The sequence below is a fragment of the Haliotis rufescens genome, unplaced genomic scaffold (genome assembly GCF_023055435.1).
Source record: "Haliotis rufescens isolate VD_foot unplaced genomic scaffold, xgHalRufe1.0.p SCAF_20, whole genome shotgun sequence".
Taxonomy (NCBI): Eukaryota; Metazoa; Mollusca; class Gastropoda; order Lepetellida; family Haliotidae; genus Haliotis; species Haliotis rufescens.
The window spans coordinates 4,322,296-4,347,239 of NW_025963891.1; the positions used below are offsets into that span (position 1 = coordinate 4,322,296).

General features: G+C 43.8%; 1 protein-coding gene across 1 annotated transcript in view; it reads right to left on the bottom strand.

Moving 5' to 3' along the window:
* LOC124142693 (short transient receptor potential channel 3-like) overlaps window positions 1-24,944 on the bottom strand; it is a 116,159-nt gene that overhangs the window by 33,864 nt on the left and 57,351 nt on the right. The window contains exons 3-4 of the mRNA XM_048400985.1: window positions 20,056-20,223; window positions 10,535-10,702 (exon numbers count right to left, since the gene is read on the bottom strand). Of these exons, the coding sequence (XP_048256942.1) occupies window positions 10,535-10,702; window positions 20,056-20,223 (336 nt within the window). The remainder of the gene's footprint in view (window positions 1-10,534; window positions 10,703-20,055; window positions 20,224-24,944) is intronic.

The following is a 24,944-nucleotide window of genomic DNA, read 5'->3' on the forward strand; positions in this document are numbered from 1 at the left end:
TAACGACGGTGTGGTCAGTCTGGCCATTTATGCTGTCGTAGATGTATCACAACACTGGGGAACGTCCAGGTAACTTGCACAGCTTGGGTCCGATCCGTTTGTGTCATAGGCGATACACTGCCGGGCAAAACAAAGTACACACCCATGGTAGCTACAGTAAAACAAACTAGAAATGCTTATTCGAGTGTGATGTGATGAGCAGGTTGAAGCAGGTATTGACACGATCAGTTTGAGCAGGTTACAGATGCCAAAAAATTCAGCCTAGTAACGTTCAGATAACGTTTGTAATTTTTTTGGGTGAAATCATATTTTCAAGTGTATACTTTCTTTTGACCGTCAGACTACTTTCTCGGCAATTATGTCATTAGTCATTCTCGACATCCGCACAGACGTGGTCAGGTTCGACGATCACTGGGTTCCGAATGTCATACAAGTCCAATGTGACACAGGTCGCACACGCCGACTGGGCCTACTGTGGCCCACTAATAGGGAGACTGATTTAACATCAGTACATAAACCTTAATTCTCCAATGCCGGGTGGATTCACGAAGGCTCTGTTTCTAAGGATGGACAGGTGATGGATATTCATGAAGGCTCTGTTTCTAAGGATGGACAGTTGGTTGATATCCATGAAGGCTCTGTTTCTAAGGATGGACAGTTGGTTGATATTCATGAAAGCTCTGTTTCAAAGGATGGACAGTTGGTAGATATTCATGAAAGCTCTGTTTCAAAGGATGGACAGTTGGTAGATATTCACGAAGGCTCTGTTTCAAAGGATGGACAGTTGGTAGATATTCACGAAGGCTCTGTTTCAAAGGATGGACAGTTGGTAGATATTTGGCAGTTTCTTTGGCCTAAGAATGAAACAACAGTTGACGGATTGTACTTCATTCACAGACATACGCGTCCTCGCGATCTACCGGCAGATACGCGTGTGTGTAACTTGCAGACATAATCGCACCGATATAATACCCAATGCAGGACAGAGTCCATCATCCCACAGTCCAAAGGTCTTTAATTCAATCATGAAGGTACTGCGCCACTGTTTCAATTCCCGATAATATACTCTAAGTTCATGGTTGGTGTGCTTACTTTATCCTTATCCTATTTAATCGTCGCTGATTGTCCTTAGGAAGTTGAAGAGACTGACACGGCATGACTTTCATTTTAACAATGAAATGGGTTCACTTTTGGTAAGGAGCCAAGTGATTTCAATCTGACAGTGAAAAAACGTTAATCCGGTCTCAGTTATTGGCAGCGACTCCTCTGGTTGAGTTAGACATTACAGTGACAATAAATACCCCATCGATTGCCCACTGCCAGCATCCCAGTGCCTTGCTCCTCTCACGGTAATGACGGACAAGCAATGTTAGGAGTCTGTAGATGGTCCCTACCGACGATAGCGCATATATCTGAATACACATCTAACCGCTCCTAGCTTAGAAGGAAGATCTAGATTTAAGACAAGTCTTTAAATTAGCTTTAGAGAGTGAATTTTAAGATGTTGAAGTGACTGATTTGGGAAAAAAAGGCCAAGGGAAGATGTGTTAGGAAAAGAAGTAGGGTGTGGAGTGCTGGGTAAGATTGATCGCCTGACGCAGGGCCACGGGGAGATTTAGAACCATCTTGGAAACCAATAGGATGCAGAGTCCACTGATGACCGGTCGGTGCATCAGGCTGTACTGATTTATAGACTTAAAGAGGTTGTGTATCGATAACCAATCATTCCCGCCTTATAACCGGAAACAATCAGCGGACATTATACTGGCGCATGCTGGGTAGGCCAGTTCTGACGATGTTGTAAGTCACGTGACATCATGCCTGGCTGCGTCCCCGGATGAAGAGTACCATGTTAAATGTGCAGATGCAATATGGATGAGAGAGACTCAAAATAGCAACTGAGAAAGAATAATGCTAAAAAGACAGGCATGAAATTAATCCAATATATCACAAATAAGCTTAGTTTCCAGTACATGTGATTCCTATTAATGAAGTAATGATCATAAAGCGCAATCGATTTAAGGAATGAACTTGCGAAAAATTGAAAGCACATGTCAGAATTCGAATACAGATCTAATGGCTTCAAAGCGCTGCCATGCTTTCGCATAGTGTTCAGTACGTCCGTCAGCACCCCCGTCATGTCGGAGACGCATAAGCCGCCGCAGTGAGGGAAATACAGTCAACATGAGGTAAACCTCATTTGAAAATAAGACACATAAACAGTCGGCTAGGCTGCCTTATCTACATGAACAGGCCGATACATTGATATTTTCTGTCGTTATTCTTTGCGTGACTGATTGCTTCGAACGTAGTGGATCAGCCAACAGACTCCAATACAGCTCCAGTTGATACATGTGCAGTTTCATCATGAAGCTCCCGCGTTTCTGTCACAATGACGAGTTCGATCTCCACTTGTCGACGTTCAAAATCGCACATACTTGAAGGCGCAGAGATAACACCAATAAACACCATGTATGCATGTCGTATACCAAGGACCGCCTCCGTGGTCTAGTGGTAGAGCGTCCGCCCGGAGAGCGGAAAGTCCGGGGCTCGATTTCCGACCGCGTCATACCGTTAAAAGATGGTACTTGTTGTTACCCTGTACTTGTTGTTACCCTGTCTGGCGCTCGGCATTAAGGGGCTAAAAAAAGGACTGGTCGGCTCGGAGTCAGTATACTGTGTCTGAGTAGGGTATTCATGTTAAACTGCGGCATGGTATCTCAGTGAGCTAGCACTATAAATCGGCATCAGTCCGGACTAGTACAAGCAGCCACACACACACACACACGCGTGCATGCACGTCGCTATATAAGTGCAATAATCTTGGACGCGACGTTAAACCCCATTTCACCTCACCTCACTTATACCCAGCGTTACCCAGCACCTCGCAGTGTCGGGGTTCGCCAGCATTCATCAGGGCCATCAATTTGTACATGACGTAGTATCAGGTTACAGTATACATGTCATAATGTCATTGGCATTACATTCAACATGACGTTATGCCAGGACCATGGAAGTATTTGTACTTTGACTTTCCGATTCCCGTGATCGGATTGGAACACAAGACCCCTTGCTTTCATGACTAAAGAGGTTAAACCATCAGCAAGCTGACAAGGTAGGGATACGATCTGTGGAATGTCCACGTTCTGCTAACAAATGTCATGGACATTCCAGTATACATGACGCAATGTCATGGTCATTCCAGTATACATGACGTAATGTCAGAGTAATAACAGTATACAATACGTAATATTAGGGTCAGAGAAGTATACATGACGTAATGTCAGGGCAATAACAATATACACGACGTTATGTCTGGGTCATAGCAGTATACATGACGTAATGTCTGGGCCATAAAAATATGCATGATGTTATGTCTTGGTCATAGCAGTATACAAGACGTAATGTCTGGGTCATAGCAGTATACATGATGTAATGTCAGGGTCATGGCAGTATACATAATGTAATGTCAGGGTCATAGCAGTATACAAGACGTAATGTCAGGGTCATAACAGTATAGATGATGTAATGTCAGGGTCAAAACAATATACGACGTAATGTCAGGGTTATAGCAGTATACATGACGTAATGTCAGGGTCATAACAATATGCATGATGTAATTTCCGGATCAGAGCAGTATACATGACGTAATGTCTGGGTTATAGCAGTATACATGACGTAATGTCAGCGTCAAAACAATATACGACGTAATGTCAGGGTCATAGCAGTATACAATCGTAATGTCAGGGTCATAACAGATTAAAAGATGTAATGTCAGGGTCAAAACAATATACGACGTAATGTCAGGGTTATAGCAGTATACATGACGTAATGTCAGGGTCATAACAATATGCATGATGTAATGTCCGGATCAGAGCAGTATACATGACGTAATGTCTGGGTCATAGCAGTATACATGACGTAATGTCAGCGTCAAAACAAAATACGACGTAATGTCAGGGTTATAGCAGTATACATGACGTAATGTCTGGGCCATCAAAATATGCATGGCGTAATGTCAGTGTCATAACAGTATACATGGCGTAATGTCTGGGTCTTAAGAGTATACATGACGTAATGTCAGGGTCATAACAGTATACATGGCGTAATGTCCGGATCAGAGCAGTATACATGACGTAATGTCTGGGTCGTAGCAGTATACATTACGTAATGTCCGGATCAGAGCAGTATACATGACGTAATGTCAGGGTCATAGCAGTATACATGACGTAATGTCAGGGTTATGGCAGTATACATGACGTAATGTCAGGGTCATAGCAGTATACATGACGTGATGTCAGGGTTATGGCAGTATACATGATGTAATGTCCGGATCAGAGCAGTATACATGACGTAATGTCAGGGTCATAGCAGTATACATGACGTGATGTCTGGGCCATAAAAATATGCATGATGTAATGTCAGGGTCATAGCAGTATACATGACGTAACGTCCGAATCACAGCAGTATACATGACGTAATGTCAGGGTCATAGCAGTATACATGACGTAATGTCAGGGTCATAGCAGCATACATGACGTAATGTCAGGGTCATAACAGTTTATCATCCAAAACTGGCTCCCCACCGGATGAGATCAAGCGATATCTAGGGCGCGTTGCAAGCCACGAATCGCTTAGAGAAAGCAAATTCATCGCTCAACACGGGGTCTGCAACAGTTCGAAGCGCTTGCGCACTCTTCCAAAATGGCGGCGCAACTACCGCTTGGTTGCCTTGACGTTTGTTTGTTGTTTTACGCCGCACTCAGCAATCTTCCAGCTATATGACGGCGGTTTGTAAATAATCGAGTATGGACCAGACAATCCTGTGATTGACATCATGAGCATCTATATATCCACGTAATTGGGATACGATGACATGCATTAACCATTTCAGCGAGCCTGACCATCAGCGTAATGAAGAACGTAATAGAAGAGGCTCGATGACGATCTGATGAAATTTATGACTACTTTGAAGATGTGGAGCAGACTGAGGATGATGTGTTGTTAGCTACCTTTGCTCATTTTCTCGTTGATCCAGTCAAGAATTCCTTGTTCCGCTGTCAAAATAAGCCACCATTTTGGTTTGAGAACGAAGCGACCTCAGTCAGCGATTGTTTCGCTTGCAAGTGGCTGAAAGTTAGCGCACTGTTGTAAGGCGAATCGCTGTACATCGCTTACAAGCGATTGGCGTTTTGCAACGCACTCCTACACTGTAGATATCGCTGCAATGAAATTACATCACAATGCTTTGCAGACCACTGTGACGTCACTGGTTACCATGACGTCACAATCAAATGACATCACTAATGGCTCTGCTAGAGAAGCTGTTTGCAGTACTTTTTACACTGAAGACACTGCTAATTACTGTCTACAAATTGAAAAAGTTGAAAGAATGATGTTGAATGATAAATAAAATCTCACCCTCGTGTCTTTTGAAATCAAATATATCAACACTCGTTGATAAAAGTGCCAAAAATCCCCGGCAAGCCTCGGAATTTTTTTCACTTTTATCAACTCGTGTTGATATATTTGATATCAAAAGACAAGAGGGTGAGATTCTCTATATACATGACGTTATGTCAGGGTCACAACAATATACGACGCCATGTCAGGGTCATAGCAGTATACATGACGTAATGTTAAATTTATATTGTATCTACTACCTAAGTGTTGAATTTAAATTGTATCTACTACCTAAGTGTGAAATTCAAATTGTAACGTCTACCTTAGTGTTAAATTCAAATTGTATGTACAACCTAAGTATTCAGTTCAAATTGTATCCACTACGTAAGTGTTCCATTCAAATTGTATTTACTACCAAAGTATTCAGTTCAAATTGTATCTACTACCTAACTGTTAAATTCGAAATGTATCTACTACCTAAGTGTTAAATTCAAATTGTATCTACTACCTAAGTGTTGAATTTAAATTGTATCTACTACCTAAGTGTGAAATTCAAATTGTAACGTCTACCTTAGTGTTAAATTCAAATTGTATGTACAACCTAAGTATTCAGTTAAAATTGTATCCACTACCTAAGTGTTCAATTCAAATTGTATTTACTACCTAAGTATTCAGTTCAAATTGTATCTACTACCTCAGTGTTAAATTCAAATTGTATCTACTACCTAAGTGTTAAATTCAAAATGTATCTCCTACCTAAGTGTTAAATTCAAATTGTATCTACTACCTAAGTGTTCAGTTCAAATTGTATCTACTACCTAAGTGTTAAATTCAAATGTATCTTCTCCCTAAGCGTTAAATTCAAATTGTATCTACTTACTAAGTGTTAAATTCAAATTGTATCTACTACCAAAGTGTTAAATTTAAATTGTATTTACTATGTAAGTGTTGAATTTAAATTGTATTTTTTACCTTAGTGTTACATTCAAATTGTAACTTCTACCTAAGTGTTAAATTTAAATTGTATCCACTACGTAAGTGTTGAATTTAAATTGTATCTATTACCTTAGTGTTACATTCGAATTGTATCTACTACCTAAGTGTGAAATTCAAATTGTAACTTCTACTTAAGTGTTTAATTGAAATTATTTCTAGAACCAAAGTGCTAAATTGAAATTGTATCTACCACCTAATTGTTAAATTCAAATTGTGTCTACTCCCTAATTGTTAAATTCAAATTGTATCTTCTACCTAAGTGTTCAGTTCAAATTGTATCTACTATCTAAGTGTTAAATTTATATTGTAACGTCTACCTTAGTGTTAAATTCAAATTGTATGTACAACCTAAGTATTCAGTTCAAATTGTATCCACTACGTAAGTGTTCCATTCAAATTGTATTTACTACCAAAGTATTCAGTTCAAATTGTATCTACTACCTAACTGTTAAATTCGAAATGTATCTACTACCTAAGTGTTAAATTCAAATTGTATCTACTACCTAAGTGTTGAATTTAAATTGTATCTACTACCTAAGTGTGAAATTCAAATTGTAACGTCTACCTTAGTGTTAAATTCAAATTGTATGTACAACCTAAGTATTCAGTTAAAATTGTATCCACTACCTAAGTGTTCAATTCAAATTGTATTTACTACCTAAGTATTCAGTTCAAATTGTATCTACTACCTTAGTGTTAAATTCAAATTGTATCTACTACCTAAGTGTTAAATTCAAAATGTATCTCCTACCTAAGTGTTAAATTCAAATTGTATCTACTACCTAAGTGTTCAGTTCAAATTGTATCTACTACCTAAGTGTTAAATTCAAATGTATCTTCTCCCTAAGCGTTAAATTCAAATTGTATCTACTTACTAAGTGTTAAATTCAAATTGTATCTACTACCAAAGTGTTTAATTTAAATTGTATTTACTATGTAAGTGTTGAATTTAAATTGTATTTTTTACCTTAGTGTTACATTCAAATTGTAACTTCTACCTAAGTGTTAAATTTAAATTGTATCCACTACGTAAGTGTTGAATTTAAATTGTATCTATTACCTTAGTGTTACATTCGAATTGTATCTACTACCTAAGTGTGAAATTCAAATTGTAACTTCTACTTAAGTGTTTAATTGAAATTATTTCTAGAACCAAAGTGCTAAATTGAAATTGTATCTACCACCTAATTGTTAAATTCAAATTGTGTCTACTCCCTAATTGTTAAATTCAAATTGTATCTTCTACCTAAGTGTTCAGTTCAAATTGTATCTACTATCTAAGTGTTAAATTTATATTGTATCTACTATCTAAGTGTTAAATTCAAATTGTATCTTCTACCTAAGTGTTAAAATCAAATTGTATCTACTACCTAAGTGTAAACTTCAAAAAGTACCTACTACCTAAGTGTTAATATTCGAATTGTATCTGCGACCTTTGTCTTATATTGTTTAATGAGATGTGTAGCTAATTCCAACAAACATGCATGTCGGACACATGTCCAACAGCTTCTCATATTGACAACTATTTCCCCTGTTACAGTGGTATTCAATTCATTGCAGACAGTTCACTGTACAGCCATGAGGTCCGGCTAGGTATATCTTTCCGAAATGAAACTCCGTTGAACCAGCGCTATAGCAGATGACATTTGGTCGCTGTCTAGACCAGAACACGATCCAACAGGAGCTATGTGTAAGAAAAGAGACAATTCACCTATATATGGTCGTCTAATGACACTTGCTCAAAGTCGTTATCATGTTCTGACGATAGAGTAACGTCTGCACGATAGCCATAATGATCGAATTTCTCAGTTAATACAGTCGGAGACAGACACTATACCGAACATTATCTACAACCCACACCTCATCGCTCTGACGCGCACCTGTTCTAGATGTCTTACCTGGAGATGGTGAACTTAAGCAGACAGTAAGCAATATTCTTGCTCAAACCTACACGTAGTAATCAATCGCAAATTGATACAAGTTGATATTACTTTGAACAATATTATATTTATAAAAAAAAATGTAAAGTAAGCTAACAAAGATGTTTTTTCAAATAAATACTTCAGGTTATACGATGGAAAGATGCATATATCAAGTTTATGCTGAAGTAGCGAGACAGTCGCAATCAAAAGTATGCTTGCACAACACGCCAAGACTGAAATAGACGTTAAACTTAAACTGCATATCACAATATTAATTTCATCCAGGTCGGAGGGACTTGTGGTCACCATAACCCGCTATAAATAGGCTTGGGTGCCGCGAATAGTACAAGTTGCTGATGTTGCGTTAAGCGAAGTTGACACAATCCTGTATGTCGGGTACGTGGCACCTACAGTGCATTATCCTGTCAACACAAGGTATAAGCGGGCATCAAATCTTGAGCTACTTGAAAGAAATTGGTCTGTATGATAATTTTTAAATATATATGTTTATGTAATTTTGAATATGTATAATTAGTTGCTTGTTTTTAAATTTGGAGTGATGCTTATATTAACAAAGGTTATCAAAAGTTCTGCCGAATAGTTTAAAGTACCGTTAATTACCCCCCCCCCCCCCCCCCCCCCCTCCTCGATAATCGATGTAACTATCATCAACCAGTGTTTTAAGCCAACTCTTTACCGAGCATTTTTTTATCATTGGCTGGTGTTGTGCACCAGTGATGACAGTGATGACAGTGATGGCTAAAGTGATGACGTAAATCCTGCTGGAGTATCGTGCAAGTGAGGCACCATAAGTTCCAATGATTCCCATCGAGGTGACCCAGCTTTGGTTACTGGTGGCTTATAGCCCGTGTTTTAAACAGTTATAGATAATATTGTTATGCCTAAACATGTTCGATAAATTTGTTTTTAAATATAACTTCATGACTAAATTGTGTATATATCAACTTGTTCTCGTCGCTATATGGCTGAAATAATACCGATGCGACGTTAATATTAACCCACTCACTCACAAGGGACAACAATGGCTACTGATCTTCAAAAACTCGAGGTCATATGCAAGGTGAACAGGAAATGACAAAATTAATAATCCCCACACTCCAACGATATAGATATCACACGTATTACATATTAAACCTGGTTAAATGTTTGGAAGAACGTAACCATTTATGGAACAAACAATTATTCAGCGGGAGATTGGTCTTCGAAATAGACACCAGTGCTTCCAGGTTCGATGAGCAATCGTATCAACCATATAACCAACCTATCGTCTCTTAAACTTAAATTAGAGAGTGTAGTTGTATACAACATTTATACATAAATGCATGACTTACCGGGAGGAGAAGACACGCAATCAACAAAATCACAGATCTCAGAGCCAGACGACCCGATTCCAACTGAAGACGGTTCTGACAACCATGATGAACTGGGGATCTGTTTTGACCTTGACTCCCAACGACGGAGGCAGTAAGACCTAGGCTACATTTGAATTCCTAGGTCACCTTGATATTAAGCGCGAGGACATAGGCTATGGACAGGATCTTACTCATGAATTCACGTGTGACCTTGACATAAGGCGCGAAGACATAGGCTATATACAACATGTTACTCGTGAATTCACGATTCACCGTGAAATAAGCTGTGAAGACAAAAGATATATACATAAACGGGTGACCCACCTTGATATTACGCGGGGGGACATAGGCTATATGAAAGATAGATTTTGTCAGGAATTGACATTAGGCGTGAAAACACACAAGCCTTTTCTCCAGAATTCACGACTTATCCTGACATGCGGGACCGCCTCCGTGGTCTAGTGGTAGAGCGTCCGCCCGGAGAGCGGAAGGTCCGGGGTTCGATCCCCGGGCGCGTCATGCCAAAAGACGTTAAAAGATGGTACTTGTTGTTACCCTGTCTGGCGCTCGGCACTAAGGGGCTAGAGCAAGGACTGGTCGGCTCGGAGTCAGTATACTTTGTCTGAGTGGGGTATTCATGTTAAACTGCGGCATGGTATGCGGCGCGGCGACATGGGCAACATACAAGATTTTACTCATGAACTCAAGACTCTCCTTGGTATTAGACGCGACGACATAGGCTATATACAAGATTTGACTCATGAACTCACGACTCTCCTTGGTATTAGACACGACGACATCGACTATAAACACGATTTTACTCGTGAATTGACGACTTACCTTGATATTAGGCGCGAAGACATAGGTTATACACATGAATGGAATGGCGGGAAGGAAGAGGATGAGATATATGAGTTTGCGGAACCAGTTGAGCGACTGCAAGAATCCCATCTCAGAGCCGTACCAGATGCTAGTCATGTGTTGTTGACAGTTGGGGTGCGCCACGAACTGAAGACACAAAGAAGGTAAACAATGGAGTATACAGTTTCTAAACAATTCTGTCGTAAACAGTGGGGACTTATATACGCATGTACAGAGGACTGGCTGCCTGTTATGCTCTGTCTTTGTATGCTCCATATCACCAGTGACTACCTAGCTGTCGTTGTCTGGTCTATATAACACCCAACGTGCCTAGCTGTCGATGTCTGGTCTATATTACACCCAATGTGCCTAGCTGTCGGTGTCTGGTCTATATAACACCCAACGTGACTACCTGCCGGTGTCTGGTCTATATAACACCCAACGTGCCTAGCTGTCGGTGTCTGGTCTATATAACACCCAACGTGACTACCTGCCGGTGTCTGGTCTATATAACACCCAACGTGACTAGCTGTTTGTGTCTGGTCTATATAACCCCCAACGCGCCTAGCTGTCGGTGTCTGGTCTATATAACACCCAACGTGACTACCTGCCGGTGTCTGGTCTATATAACACCCAACGTGACTAGCTGTTTGTGTCTGGTCTATATAACACCCAGCGTGACTAGCTGTCGGTGTCTGGTCTATATAAAACCCCACGTAACTATCTTTCGGTGTCTGGTCTATATAACATCCCACCTGACAAGCTGTCGGTTTCTGGTCTATATAACATCCCACGTGACTAGCTGTCGGTGTCTGGTCTATATATCACCCAGCGTGACTAGCCGTCGGTGTCTGGTCTATATAGCACCCCACGTAACTAGCTTTCGGTGTTTGGTCTATATAACAGCCCACGTGACAAGCTGTCGGTGTCTGGTCTATATAACACCCAACGTGACTAGCTGTCGGTGTCTGGTCTATATAACACCCAGCGTTACTAGCTGTCGGTGTCTGGTCTATATAACACCCTACGTGACTACCTGCCGGTGTCTGGTCTATATAACAGCCCACGTGACAGGTTGTCGGTGTCTGGTCTATATAACACCCAGCGTTACTAGCTGTCGGTGTCTGGTCTATATAACACCCTGCGTGACTAGCTGTCGGTGTCTGGTCTATATAACAGCCCACGTGACTAGCTGTCGGTGTCTGGTCTATATAACACCCAACGTGACTAGCTGTCGGTGTCTGGTCTATATAACACCCAGCGTTACTAGCTGTCGGTGTCTGGTCTATATAACACCATTCGTGACTAGCTGTCGGTGTCTGGTCTATATAACACCCAACGTGACTAGCTGTCGGTGTCTGGTCTATATAACACCCAGCGTTACTAGCTGTTGGTGTCTTGTCTATATAACACCCTACGTGACTACCTGCCGGTGTCTGGTCTATATAACAGCCCACGTGACAGGTTGTCGGTGTCTGGTCTATATAACAGCCCACGTGACTAGCTGTCGGTATCTGGTCTATATAACACCCCACGTGACTAGCGGTCGGTGTCTTGTCTATATAACACCCTGAAGTGACTAGTTGTCGGTGTCCGGTCTATATAATAACCCGCGTGGCCAGTTTCTGTGTCTACTTTATGTGACAACATACCAGTGTCTGCAAAATACCCCATGTCTCCGCACAAAGCAGCAGATTCCTATGTCCGCCCCTTATACCATCATGTATCTGCCATTCATAACACCAAGTGTCTTTCTTCTATAAAACCCCACATGACAAGGTCACCATGTATGCACTAAATGACACTCTTTATAGTTCCTAGCGAATTTCCTGATAAAGTCGCAATAGGCCCCGAAATATCATCCAGTTATTGCCTACTGACAGGCAGGTCAAGCAAAGTTGATCAAGATTAAAATCAAATTTGAAAAAGTGGATGACGAACGTTCAGGGCAGAATAAGGTTGAGAATTATGATGAACGGTATTCATGTGTTGCTGTGTGGAGTGCCTCCATCAAGTTATTGTGTTCCTACTGCAACAATCAGACGGTGTTTGTCTGCTGCCAGGCCCCAAGTCAGGGCTCAAGCGGTTGATTACAGGTCGCTCTATGACAAATCACATACACAGCCAAATCCTTTCTTCTTGGGCTTCCATCGAATTTTCTTTTTTAGAAGAAATAGAAATGTTATTAGAGAAGTTGTGTTATCAGCGAGTATGTGTAGCAATGTGAGTGCGCTGAGGAGCACGGGGCGGAGTGGGAACTATATTTCACTCTTGTGATAACAGTAATCCCTGTGTATTGATTGTGCACCGGGAGCATCGCTACAGATAAATGGCCTCAAGTCGGAGCCGCGCCTGTCAGCTGGGGTATCGGAAGCTAGTCAGGCGTGAATACTGGACTACATCAGAGTAGGGAGGGACGAGAAGGGGTTAAAAACTGTATGAGGCTGTTTCGATATGTCCACTGTTTGAGAATTTGTGTACAGGTTTCGTGGGGAAGTTCTGTTTTCTATGCACAATATATGGAATTTCATATGTCTTCCTACGCCAACACCTGTTCGTCCATCTAATGCCCCCTGTGTGTCGCTCTGTGTGCCAACACCTGTTTTATCCATCTAATGTCCCCTGTGTGTTGCTCTCTACGCCAATACCCGTTTGTCCATCTGTATGTCCTCTGCGTGTCGCTCTCTGTGCCAACACCTGTTTTATCAATCTAATGTCCCCTGTGTGTTGCTCTCTACGCCAATACCCGTTTGTCCATCTGTATGTCCCCTGTGTGTCCCTCTCTATGCCAACACCTGTTTTGTCATCTAATGCCCCCTGTGTGTCGCCCTCTATGCCAACACCTGTTTGTCCATCTAATGCCCCCTGTGTGTCGCTCTCTATGCCAACACCTGTTCGTCCATCTAATGCCCCCTGTGTGTCGCCCTCTATGCCAACACCTGTTTGTCCATCTAATGCCCCCGGTGTGTCGCCCTCTATGCCAACACCTGTTCGTCCATCTAATGCCCCCTGTGTGTTGCTCTCTACGCCAATACCCGTTTGTCCATCTGTATGTCCCCTGTGTGTTGCTCTCTACGCCAATACCCGTTTGTCCATCTGTATGTCCTCTGCGTGTCGCTCTCTGTGCCAACACCTGTTTTATCCATCTAATGTCCCCTGTGTGTTGCTCTCTACGCCAATACCCGTTTGTCCATCTGTATGTCCCCTGTGTGTCGCTCTCTATGCCAACACCTGTTTGTCCATCTACTCCCCGCTGTGTGTCGCTCTCTATGCCAACACCTGTTTGTCCATCTAATGCCCCCTGTGTGTCGCTCTGTGTGCCAACACCTGTTTTATCCATCTAATTTCCCCTGTGTGTTGCTCTCTACGCCAATACCCGTTTGTCCATCTGTATGTCCTCTGCGTGTCGCTCTCTGTGCCAACACCTGTTTTATCCATCTAATGTCCCCTGTGTGTTGCTCTCTACGCCAATACCCGTTTGTCCATCTGTATGTCCCCTGTGTGTCCCTCTCTATGCCAACACCTGTTTTGTCATCTAATGCCCCCTGTGTGTCGCCCTCTATGCCAACACCTGTTTGTCCATCTAATGTCCCCTGTGTGTTGCCCTCTATGCCAACACCTGTTCGTCCATCTAATGCCCCCTGTGTGTCGCCCTCTATGCCAACACCTGTTTGTCCATCTAATGCCCCCTGTGTGTCGCCCTCTATGCCAACACCTGTTCGTCCATCTAATGCCCCCTGTGTGTTGCTCTCTACGCCAATACCAGTTTGTACATCTGTATGTCCCCTGTGTGTCGCTCTGTGTGCCAACACCTGTTTTATCCATCTAATGTCCCCTGTGTGTTGCTCTCTACGCCAATACCCGTTTGTCCATCTGTATGTCCTCTGCGTGTCGCTCTCTGTGCCAACACCTGTTTTATCCATCTAATGTCCCCTGTGTGTTGCTCTCTACGCCAATACCCGTTTGTCCATCTGTATGTCCCCTGTGTGTCGCTCTCTATGCCAACACCTGTTTGTCCATCTACTCCCCCCTGTGTGTCCCTCTCTATGCCAACACCTGTTTTGTCATCTAATGCCCCCTGTGTGTCGCCCTCTATGCCAACACCTGTTTGTCCATCTAATGTCCCCTGTGTGTTGCTCTCTATGCCAACACCTGTTTGTCCATCTAATGTCCCCTGTGTGTCGGTCTCTATGCCAACACCTGTTTGTCCATGTAATGCCCCCTGTGTGTCGCTCTCTATGCCAACACCTGTTTGTCCATCTAATGCCCCTGTATGTCGCTCTCTATGCCAACACGTGTTTGTCAATGTAATGTCCCCTGTGTGTTGCTCTCTATGCCAACACGTGTTTGTCCATCTGATGTCCCCTGTGTGTTGCTCTCTATGCCAACACCTGTTTGTCAATGTAATGCCCCCTGTATGTCGCTCTCTATGCCAACACCTGTTTGTCAATGTAATGTCCCCTGTGTGTTGCTCTCTATGCCAACACGTGTTTGTCCATCTAATGTCCCCTGTGTGTTGCTCTCTATGCCAAAACCTGTTTGTCAATGTAATGCCCCCTGTATGTCGCTCTCTATGCCAACACGTGTTTGTCAATGTAATGTCCCCTGTGTGTTGCTCTCTATGCCAACACCTGTTTGTCCATCTAATGTCCCCTGTGTGTCCCTCTCTATGCCAACACATGTTTGTCCATCTAATGTCCCCTGTGTGTCGCTCTCTATGCCAACACCTGTTTGTCCATCTAATGTCCCCTGTATGTCGCTCTCTATGCCAACACCTGTTTGTCCATCTAATGTCCCCTGTGTGTCGCTCTCTATGCCAACACCTGTTTGTCAATGTAATGCCCCTGTGTGTTGCTCTCTATGCCAACACCTGTTTGTCCATCTAATGCCCTCTGTATGTCGCTCTCTATGCCAACACCTGTTTGTCCATCTAATGTCCCCTGTGTGTCGCTCTCTATGCCAACACCTGTTCGCCCATCTAATGCCCCCTGTGTGTCGCCCTCTATGCCAACACCTGTTTGTCCATCTAATGCCCCCTGTGTGTCGCCCTCTATGCCAACACCTGTTCGTCCATCTAATGCCCCCTGTGTGTTGCTCTCTACGCCAATACCAGTTTGTACATCTGTATGTCCCCTGTGTGTCGCTCTGTGTGCCAACACCTGTTTTATCCATCTAATGTCCCCTGTGTGTTGCTCTCTACGCCAATACCCGTTTGTCCATCTGTATGTCCTCTGCGTGTCGCTCTCTGTGCCAACACCTGTTTTATCCATCTAATGTCCCCTGTGTGTTGCTCTCTACGCCAATACCCGTTTGTCCATCTGTATGTCCCCTGTGTGTCCCTCTCTATGCCAACACCTGTTTTGTCATCTAATGCCCCCTGTGTGTCGCCCTCTATGCCAACACCTGTTTGTCCATCTAATGTCCCCTGTGTGTTGCCCTCTATGCCAACACCTGTTCGTCCATCTAATGCCCCCTGTGTGTCGCCCTCTATGCCAACACCTGTTTGTCCATCTAATGCCCCCTGTGTGTCGCCCTCTATGCCAACACCTGTTCGTCCATCTAATGCCCCCTGTGTGTTGCTCTCTACGCCAATACCCGTTTGTCCATCTGTATGTCCCCTGTGTGTCGCTCTGTGTGCCAACACCTGTTTTATCCATCTAATGTCCCCTGTGTGTTGCTCTCTACGCCAATACCCGTTTGTCCATCTGTATGTCCTCTGCGTGTCGCTCTCTGTGCCAACACCTGTTTTATCCATCTAATGTCCCCTGTGTGTTGCTCTCTACGCCAATACCCGTTTGTCCATCTGTATGTCCCCTGTGTGTCGCTCTCTATGCCAACACCTGTTCGTCCATCTAATGCCCCCTGTGTGTCGCCCTCTATGCCAACACCTGTTTGTCCATCTAATGCCCCCTGTGTGTCGCCCTCTATGCCAACACCTGTTCGTCCATCTAATGCCCCCTGTGTGTTGCTCTCTACGCCAATACCCGTTTGTACATCTGTATGTCCTCTGCGTGTCGCTCTCTGTGCCAACACCTGTTTTATCCATCTAATGTCCCCTGTGTGTTGCTCTCTACGCCAATACCCGTTTGTCCATCTGTATGTCCCCTGTGTGTCGCTCTCTATGCCAACACCTGTTTGTCCATCTACTCCCCCCTGTGTGTCCCTCTCTATGCCAACACCTGTTTTGTCATCTAATGCCCCCTGTGTGTCGCCCTCTATGCCAACACCTGTTTGTCCATCTAATGTCCCCTGTGTGTTGCTCTCTATGCCAACACCTGTTTGTCCATCTAATGTCCCCTGTGTGTCGGTCTCTATGCCAACACCTGTTTGTCCATGTAATGCCCCCTGTGTGTCGCTCTCTATGCCAACACCTGTTTGTCCATCTAATGCCCCTGTATGTCGCTCTCTATGCCAACACCTGTTTGTCAATGTAATGTCCCCTGTGTGTTGCTCTCTATGCCAACACGTGTTTGTCCATCTGATGTCCCCTGTGTGTTGCTCTCTATGCCAACACCTGTTTGTCAATGTAATGCCCCCTGTATGTCGCTCTCTATGCCAACACCTGTTTGTCAATGTAATGTCCCCTGTGTGTTGCTCTCTATGCCAACACGTGTTTGTCCATCTAATGTCCCCTGTGTGTTGCTCTCTATGCCAAAACCTGTTTGTCAATGTAAAGCCCCCTGTATGTCGCTCTCTATGCCAACACGTGTTTGTCAATGTAATGTCCCCTGTGTGTTGCTCTCTATGCGAACACCTGTTTGTCCATCTAATGTCCCCTGTGTGTCCCTCTCTATGCCAACACATGTTTGTCCATCTAATGTCCCCTGTGTGTCGCTCTCTATGCCAACACCTGTTTGTCCATCTAATGTCCCCTGTATGTCGCTCTCTATGCCAACACCTGTTTGTCCATCTAATGTCCCCTGTGTGTCGCTCTCTATGCCAACACCTGTTTGTCAATGTAATGCCCCTGTGTGTTGCTCTCTATGCCAACACCTGTTTGTCCATCTAATGCCCTCTGTATGTCGCTCTCTATGCCAACACCTGTTTGTCCATCTAATGTCCCCTGTGTGTCGCTCTCTATGCCAACACCTGTTCGTCCATCTAATGCCCCCTGTGTGTCGCCCTCTATGCCAACACCTGTTTGTCCATCTAATGCCCCCTGTGTGTCGCCCTCTATGCCAACACCTGTTCGTCCATCTAATGCCCCCTGTGTGTTGCTCTCTACGCCAATACCCGTTTGTCCATCTGTATGTCCCCTGTGTGTCGCTCTGTGTGCCAACACCTGTTTTATCCATCTAATGTCCCCTGTGTGTTGCTCTCTACGCCAATACCCGTTTGTCCATCTGTATGTCCTCTGCGTGTCGCTCTCTGTGCCAACACCTGTTTTATCCATCTAATGTCCCCTGTGTGTTGCTCTCTACGCCAATACCCGTTTGTCCATCTGTATGTCCCCTGTGTGTCCCTCTCTATGCCAACACCTGTTTTGTCATCTAATGCCCCCTGTGTGTCGCCCTCTATGCCAACACCTGTTTGTCCATCTAATGTCCCCTGTGTGTTGCCCTCTATGCCAACACCTGTTCATCCATCTAATGCCCCCTGTGTGTCGCCCTCTATGCCAACACCTGTTTGTCCATCTAATGCCCCCTGTGTGTCGCCCTCTATGCCAACACCTGTTCGTCCATCTAATGCCCCCTGTGTGTTGCTCTCTACGCCAATACCCGTTTGTCCATCTGTATGTCCCCTGTGTGTCGCTCTGTGTGCCAACACCTGTTTTATCCATCTAATGTCCCCTGTGTGTTGCTCTCTACGCCAATACCCGTTTGTCCATCTGTATGTCCTCTGCGTGTCGCTCTCTGTGCCAACACCTGTTTTATCCATCTAATGTCCCCTGTGTGTTGCTCTCTACGCCAATACCCGTTTGTCCATCTGTATGTCCCCTGTGTGTCGCTCTCTATGCCAACACCTGTTTGTCCATCTACTCCCCGCTGTGTGTCGCTCTCTATGCCAACACCTGTTTGTCCATCTAATGTCCCCTGTGTGTTGCTCTCTATGCCAACACCTGTTCGTCCATCTAATGTCCCCTGTGTGTCGGTCTCTATGCCAACACCTGTTTGTCCATGTAATGCCCCCTGTGTGTCGCTCTCTATGCCAACACCTGTTTGTCCATCTAATGCCCCTGTATGTCGCTCTCTATGCCAACACCTGTTTGTCAATGTAATGTCCCCTGTGTGTTGCTCTCTATGCCAACACGTGTTTGTCCATCTAATGTCCCCTGTGTGTTGCTCTCTATGCCAAAACCTGTTTGTCAATGTAATGCCCCCTGTATGTCGCCCTCTATGCCAACACGTGTTTGTCAATGTAATGTCCCCTGTGTGTTGCTCTCTATGCCAACACCTGTTTGTCCATCTAATGTCCTCTGTATGTCGCTCTCTATGCCAACACCTGTTTGTCCATCTAATGTCCCCTCTGTGTCGCTCTCTATGCCAACACCTGTTTGTCCATCTAATGCCCTCTGTATGTCGCTCTCTATGCCAACACCTGTTTGTCCATCTAATGTCCCCTGTATATCGCTCTCTATGCCAACACGTGTTTGTCCATCTAATGTCCCCTGTATGTCGCTCTCTATGCCAACACCTGTTTGTCAATGTAATGTCCCCTGTGTGTCGCTCTCTATGCAAACACCTGTTTGTCCATCTAATGCCCCTGTATGTCGCTCTCTATGCCAACACCTGTTTGTCAATGTAATGCCCCCTGTGTGTCGCTCTGTATGCCAACACCTGTTTGTCAATGTAATGCCCCCTGTGTGTTGCTCTCTATGCCAACACCTGTTTGTCCATCTAATGTCCCCTGTGTGTCGCTCTCTATGCCAACACCTGTTTGTCCATCTAATGCCCCCTCTGTGTCGCTCTCTATGCCAACACCTGTTTGTCCATCTAATGCCCCCTGTGTGTTGCTCTCTATGCCAACACCTGTTTGTCCATCTAATGCCCCTGTATGTCGCTCTCTATGCCAACACCTGTTTGTCAATGTAATGCCCCCTCTGTGTCGCTCTCTATGCCAACACCTGTTTGTCAATGTAATGTCCCCTGTGTGTTGCTCTCTATGCCAACACCTGTTTGTCAATGTAATGTCCCCTGTGTGTCGCTCTCTATGCCAACACCTGTCTGTCAATGTAATGTCCCCTGTGTGTCGCTCTCTATGCCAACACCTGTCTGTCAATGTAATGTCCCCTGTGTGTCGCTCTCTATGCCAACACCTGTTTGTCAATGTAATGTCCCCTCTGTGTCGCTCTCTATGCCAACACGTGTTTGTCAATGTAATGCCCCCTGTATGTCGCTCTCTATGCCAACACCTGTTTGTCAATGTAATGCCCCCTGTGTGTCGCTCTCTATGCCAACACCTGTTTGTCCATCTAATGTCCCCTGTGTGTCGCTCTCTATGCCAACACCTGTCTTATCAATCTAATGCCCCATTTCTCTCTCGCTAGTCACTCCACCTACCTTCTTTTCCTCATACCGGATAGCCTGCTTGAGTCTGGCCAGGGGGTCCCGCTGGGTGGTCTCCCCACTCTCACTGAGCACAGCCTCCACCTCCTGGGTGCCCCGACACAAGTCCATCAGCTCACAGGCGAAGTTCATACACTGCTCCACCATGCCCAGGTACTCGTTCTGCAACACATCGGTCACAATGCAAGCACGTGTTGAGAGACGGGCCTCAGTCCACAACACCCTCACAGACCACTCACATCAAACCACATCCCACGACTTGCCTTATAAGGTCATATGGTCGAGACTGAGGACATTTAAACCACGATCCAAGAATCAGATTTCATGACAATTATAACGGTAAATCCAGGTATTTCAAGACAACAATGATTGACGCAATTTAATTTTTTTGCATAATTTGGGAGATACGGGGAAAGGGGCGAAAGCAGTTTCCTTGTTTTGTGGAGAAGTATGTAATAATGAGTGCAGATAAACCCAGGTGACTGCTCACAGAATGTTTCCCTAAGACCATATTAACATTTCTCTCCCGGCAACGGAACTGACATTTCGGATGTAGATTTGCTCAAGCTAATTTCCTAGGTTAGCGTGACTCGCTTAATGTTGCCAGCAGTTGATACAACAACACACAGTTATACCATTCCAACTACTAAACAGTCTACAGAGTGGATACACGTCCAAATATTAATTTTAAAAAAGAATAAAATGCACACTTCCTTAAAGTTTAATTGCGTGTCAACATCACAAGGGTCGAGCATGTTTTTTGGGTCGTGTAAGATTTGATGCCAACAAAGAGGCGAACACAGTTGTCCCACACTCCGGGGACCGAAACAACTTTCTTTACATAAATATGATTCAAATAAAATTCTAACAATTCATTTTGAGAATCTGTACAATATTTACGAAATTAGAATTGTTTTAAAATCGCGTCATGATCCATCCGTCTGCAGACAAACCCCAGAAACAAACGTCGTATCGTCGAATACGTCAGCGATCATTCTTTGATGCTGCCAGTTCGGCGTCTTCCCATGTAGCCGGAACCACAGACAATGGTCGTATCGCTTGTAACACTTTAATTGAAACCAGTACCAGCAACACGTGATGCTTGCAGTCCTCAGTTATGTTTCTCACATCACGTGATCTTTGGCAGCATGTACCCATTCCGTGACCCGAGACAATCCATGTCAATGCCGAACCCCGACATTGTCTGTCAATGTTGGCCCCTAACAGTCAATATTAACCCCAAACAATAACTGTCAAAGTATAGAGAGTAGAATTCCATTAATTACGGTAGAACCAGATTCTATTAGTTCCTAAATGTCGCGGTTCACATCTTGTTAAAACCAGAATTAATATGTCACTGTATGGCAGATTAATATTGTACTGTCGTAAGTAATAATGTACGGCTTATCCCGATTTATGTGTCTTCACGCGTCACAATAGGGCAGGCTTTATTTGTTATTCCGCTACCTAACTTCGCCATGCCGCAGCTCAGCGAACTGATCGTTACCTCATCAGCCGAGCCACATCAGAGACCTTCTGAGATGCACGGGATGGAGACGAACGCATAGATTGCAGTCACATTGGATGGAGACGAGCGCATTGTTCAAAGACATGGTATGGAGACGAACGCATAGTTCATAGATATGTGATGGAGACGAACGCATAGCAAAGACACTTGGGATGGAGGCGAAGCAAAGTTAAAACACATGGGATGGGGACGAACGCATATGTCACAGACACATGGGATGGAGACGAACGCATAGCTCACAGACATGTGGGATGGAGACGAACGCATAGCTCACAGACACATGGGATGGAGACGAACGCATAGCTCACAGACACATTTGATGGAGACGAACGCATAGGTCACAGACACATGGGATGGAGACGAACGCATAGCTCACAGACATGTGGGATGGAGACGAACGCATAGCTCACAGACACATGGGATGGAGACGAACGCATAGCTCACAGACACATTTGATGGAGACGAACGCATAGGTCACAGACACATTTGATGGAGACGAACGCATAGCTCAGACACATGGGGCGGAGACGAACGCATAGGTCACAGACACATTTGATGGAGATGAACGCATAGGTCACAGACACATGGGATGGAGACGAACGCATAGGTCACAGACACATGGGATGGAGACGAACGCATAGCTCACAGACACATGGGATGGAGACGAACGCATAGGTCACAGACAAATGGGAAGGAGACGAACGCATAGCTCACAGACACATTTGATGGAGACGAACGCATAGCTCACAGACACGTGGAATAGAGACGAGCGAGTAGGTCACAGACACTTGGGATGTTGACGAACGCATAGCACAGACACATGGAATGGAGACGAACGCGTAGTTCAGACACCTGGGATGGACACAAACGCATAGCTCACAGTCACGTGGGATAAAGACGAACGAATAGCTCACAGACACATGGAATTGAGACGAATGCATGAGGTACAGACACATATATATCGTGAAGAGACACACATAGGGACTAAAGAGATACAATAACACACACGTGGAACACAGACAGATGACATTTGCACACGTGACAATGTACTTGCCAAACATAATTATATCATATCGCACGTAGACGCGACATACCATCAAAGCATTTTACAGAAGTCATGTGAAGACGCAGATCGATACGCGCAATTTACTCGCTATACCGCTCAGTTCTATCGCTGTGAGGCTACAGGCCAGACGTGTGTGGGGGTGTGGGGGGTGTGGGGGGTGTGGGGGGTGGGGGGTCACATCTAGGAAGGGGTCACATCTAGGATGAAGTGTGTAGACATGTGTCCAGGTAGCATCAGCTCTTGAGTTAAGTAGAGGTATTTGCAGGTACATGCAATAAACAAACCGCCCTGCACCGCCATTTCCTGAACACTTCAAAAGTATTTATACCCCACCGGGAACATCCAGCCTAAAACCATTATTTCCAGTCATTTACCTTCATAAAACCAACAGTGCAACAGTAACTACCAGAGAATGATACAACCATGTTTCACAATAACGTCAAAAGTGACCTTGACCGTTGACAGACATGACGCCAACATTTGATATTGTAGCAACTCTGACGCTTCATGCCCGTACGGAGGTTACCGTGCATCAGAAGAATTCAATTATTCAGCCGTATTTTACAATTACTAAATAAACGCTGACCTTTCCCTCATACGTATTGTGACAAAAATCATTTCAGAGCAGTGCCTCATCCTAGAGAAGGCACACAGCTTAGTTTGTGGATCAGGACACGGGTCAATTATGTCGCCAGTCTATACATTCCCTCCGTCCACAAACACGCATTCCTAAATGCAACACGCGTCACTCCCTCCATTTACCGCTACTAAATACTCCCGTTCGAATATGTAGTCTAGAAACTAGGAGCACACTTCATAAGTCTCAAAATGTCCTGGGGCTGAAGGTACTATTAATTGGGCTACCATGCGCACGGGGAAGCTGGCGAGTGAACGCTATTTCATCTTTTCACAGTATGTCAGATTGGTGGGAGAGGATTAATTATTAATTAATTAGTATGCAAATTATAGGCATTTAACACTTTGGTGAAGCAGGGAGCACAGGTATGGTGCTGATAAACCTAGGAATATAACCAGGACTGATATGGGATTCGAACCCACGATAATAGTTTCTTGCATGAGCGAATTGCGGCGCCTCAATGACTGGGGCACCCTAAAACCCCAGCAAGCGAGTAATGGTAATGGATGTTCATGTTGTATAGTTGCGAAATCTGCTTCCACTGACAACACCAAGGCGATCAAAGGGGGCAATATAAACTTTGCTTTTAAATTGCCTGTTGAATATGCAACTTCTCCTTTGAATCGCCTTTCTTGTTTCCGAGTTCACGGCGTTGGGTTCGCGCATTTACTGGTATAAAAATACAGTTTAGCCGTTTCATATTGATTGTTGAAATTAATTACTTATATTGCATGAATTTAGCCGTTTTCTATACAGGTTGCGAGGTGAAGCTCCTAGGGAACGTACATACAACGTCGCACTTACAACGATGTAGTATTGACAAATATGTGTACGTACGTCGTAGCACGGACAAATATTGATAACTACATCGTATCATTGACAAATGTATGTACGTACATCCTAGTATTGATAAATGTAGGTACGTACATCCTAGTATTGACAAATGTATGTACGTACATCCTAGTATTGATAAATGTATGTACGTACATCCTAGTATTGATAAATATATGTATGTACATCCTAGTATTGATAAATGTATGTACGTACATCCTAGTATTGATAAATGTATGTACGTACACCCTAGTATTGATAAATATATGTATGTACATCCTAGTATTGACAAATGTATGTACGTACATCCTAGTATTGATAAATGTATGTATGTACATTCTAGTATTGACAAATGTATGTACGTACATCCTAGTATTGATAAATGTATGTATGTACATTCTAGTATTGACAAATGTATGTACGTACATCCTAGTATTGATAAATGTATGTACGTACATCATAGTATTGACAAATGTATGTACGTACATCATAGTATTGACAAATGTAGGTACGTACATCCTAGTATTGATAAATGTATGTACGTACATCCTAGTATTGACAAATGTATGTACGTACATCCTAGTATTGACAAATGTATGTATGTACATCCTAGTATTGACAAATGTATGTACGTACATCCTAGTATTGACAAATGTAGGTACGTACATCCTAGTATTGATAAATGTATGTACGTACATCCTAGTATTGACAAATGTATGTACGTACATCCTAGTATTGACAAATGTATGTATGTACATCCTAGTATTGACAAATGTATGTACGTACATCCTAGTATTGACAAATGTATGTACGTACATCCT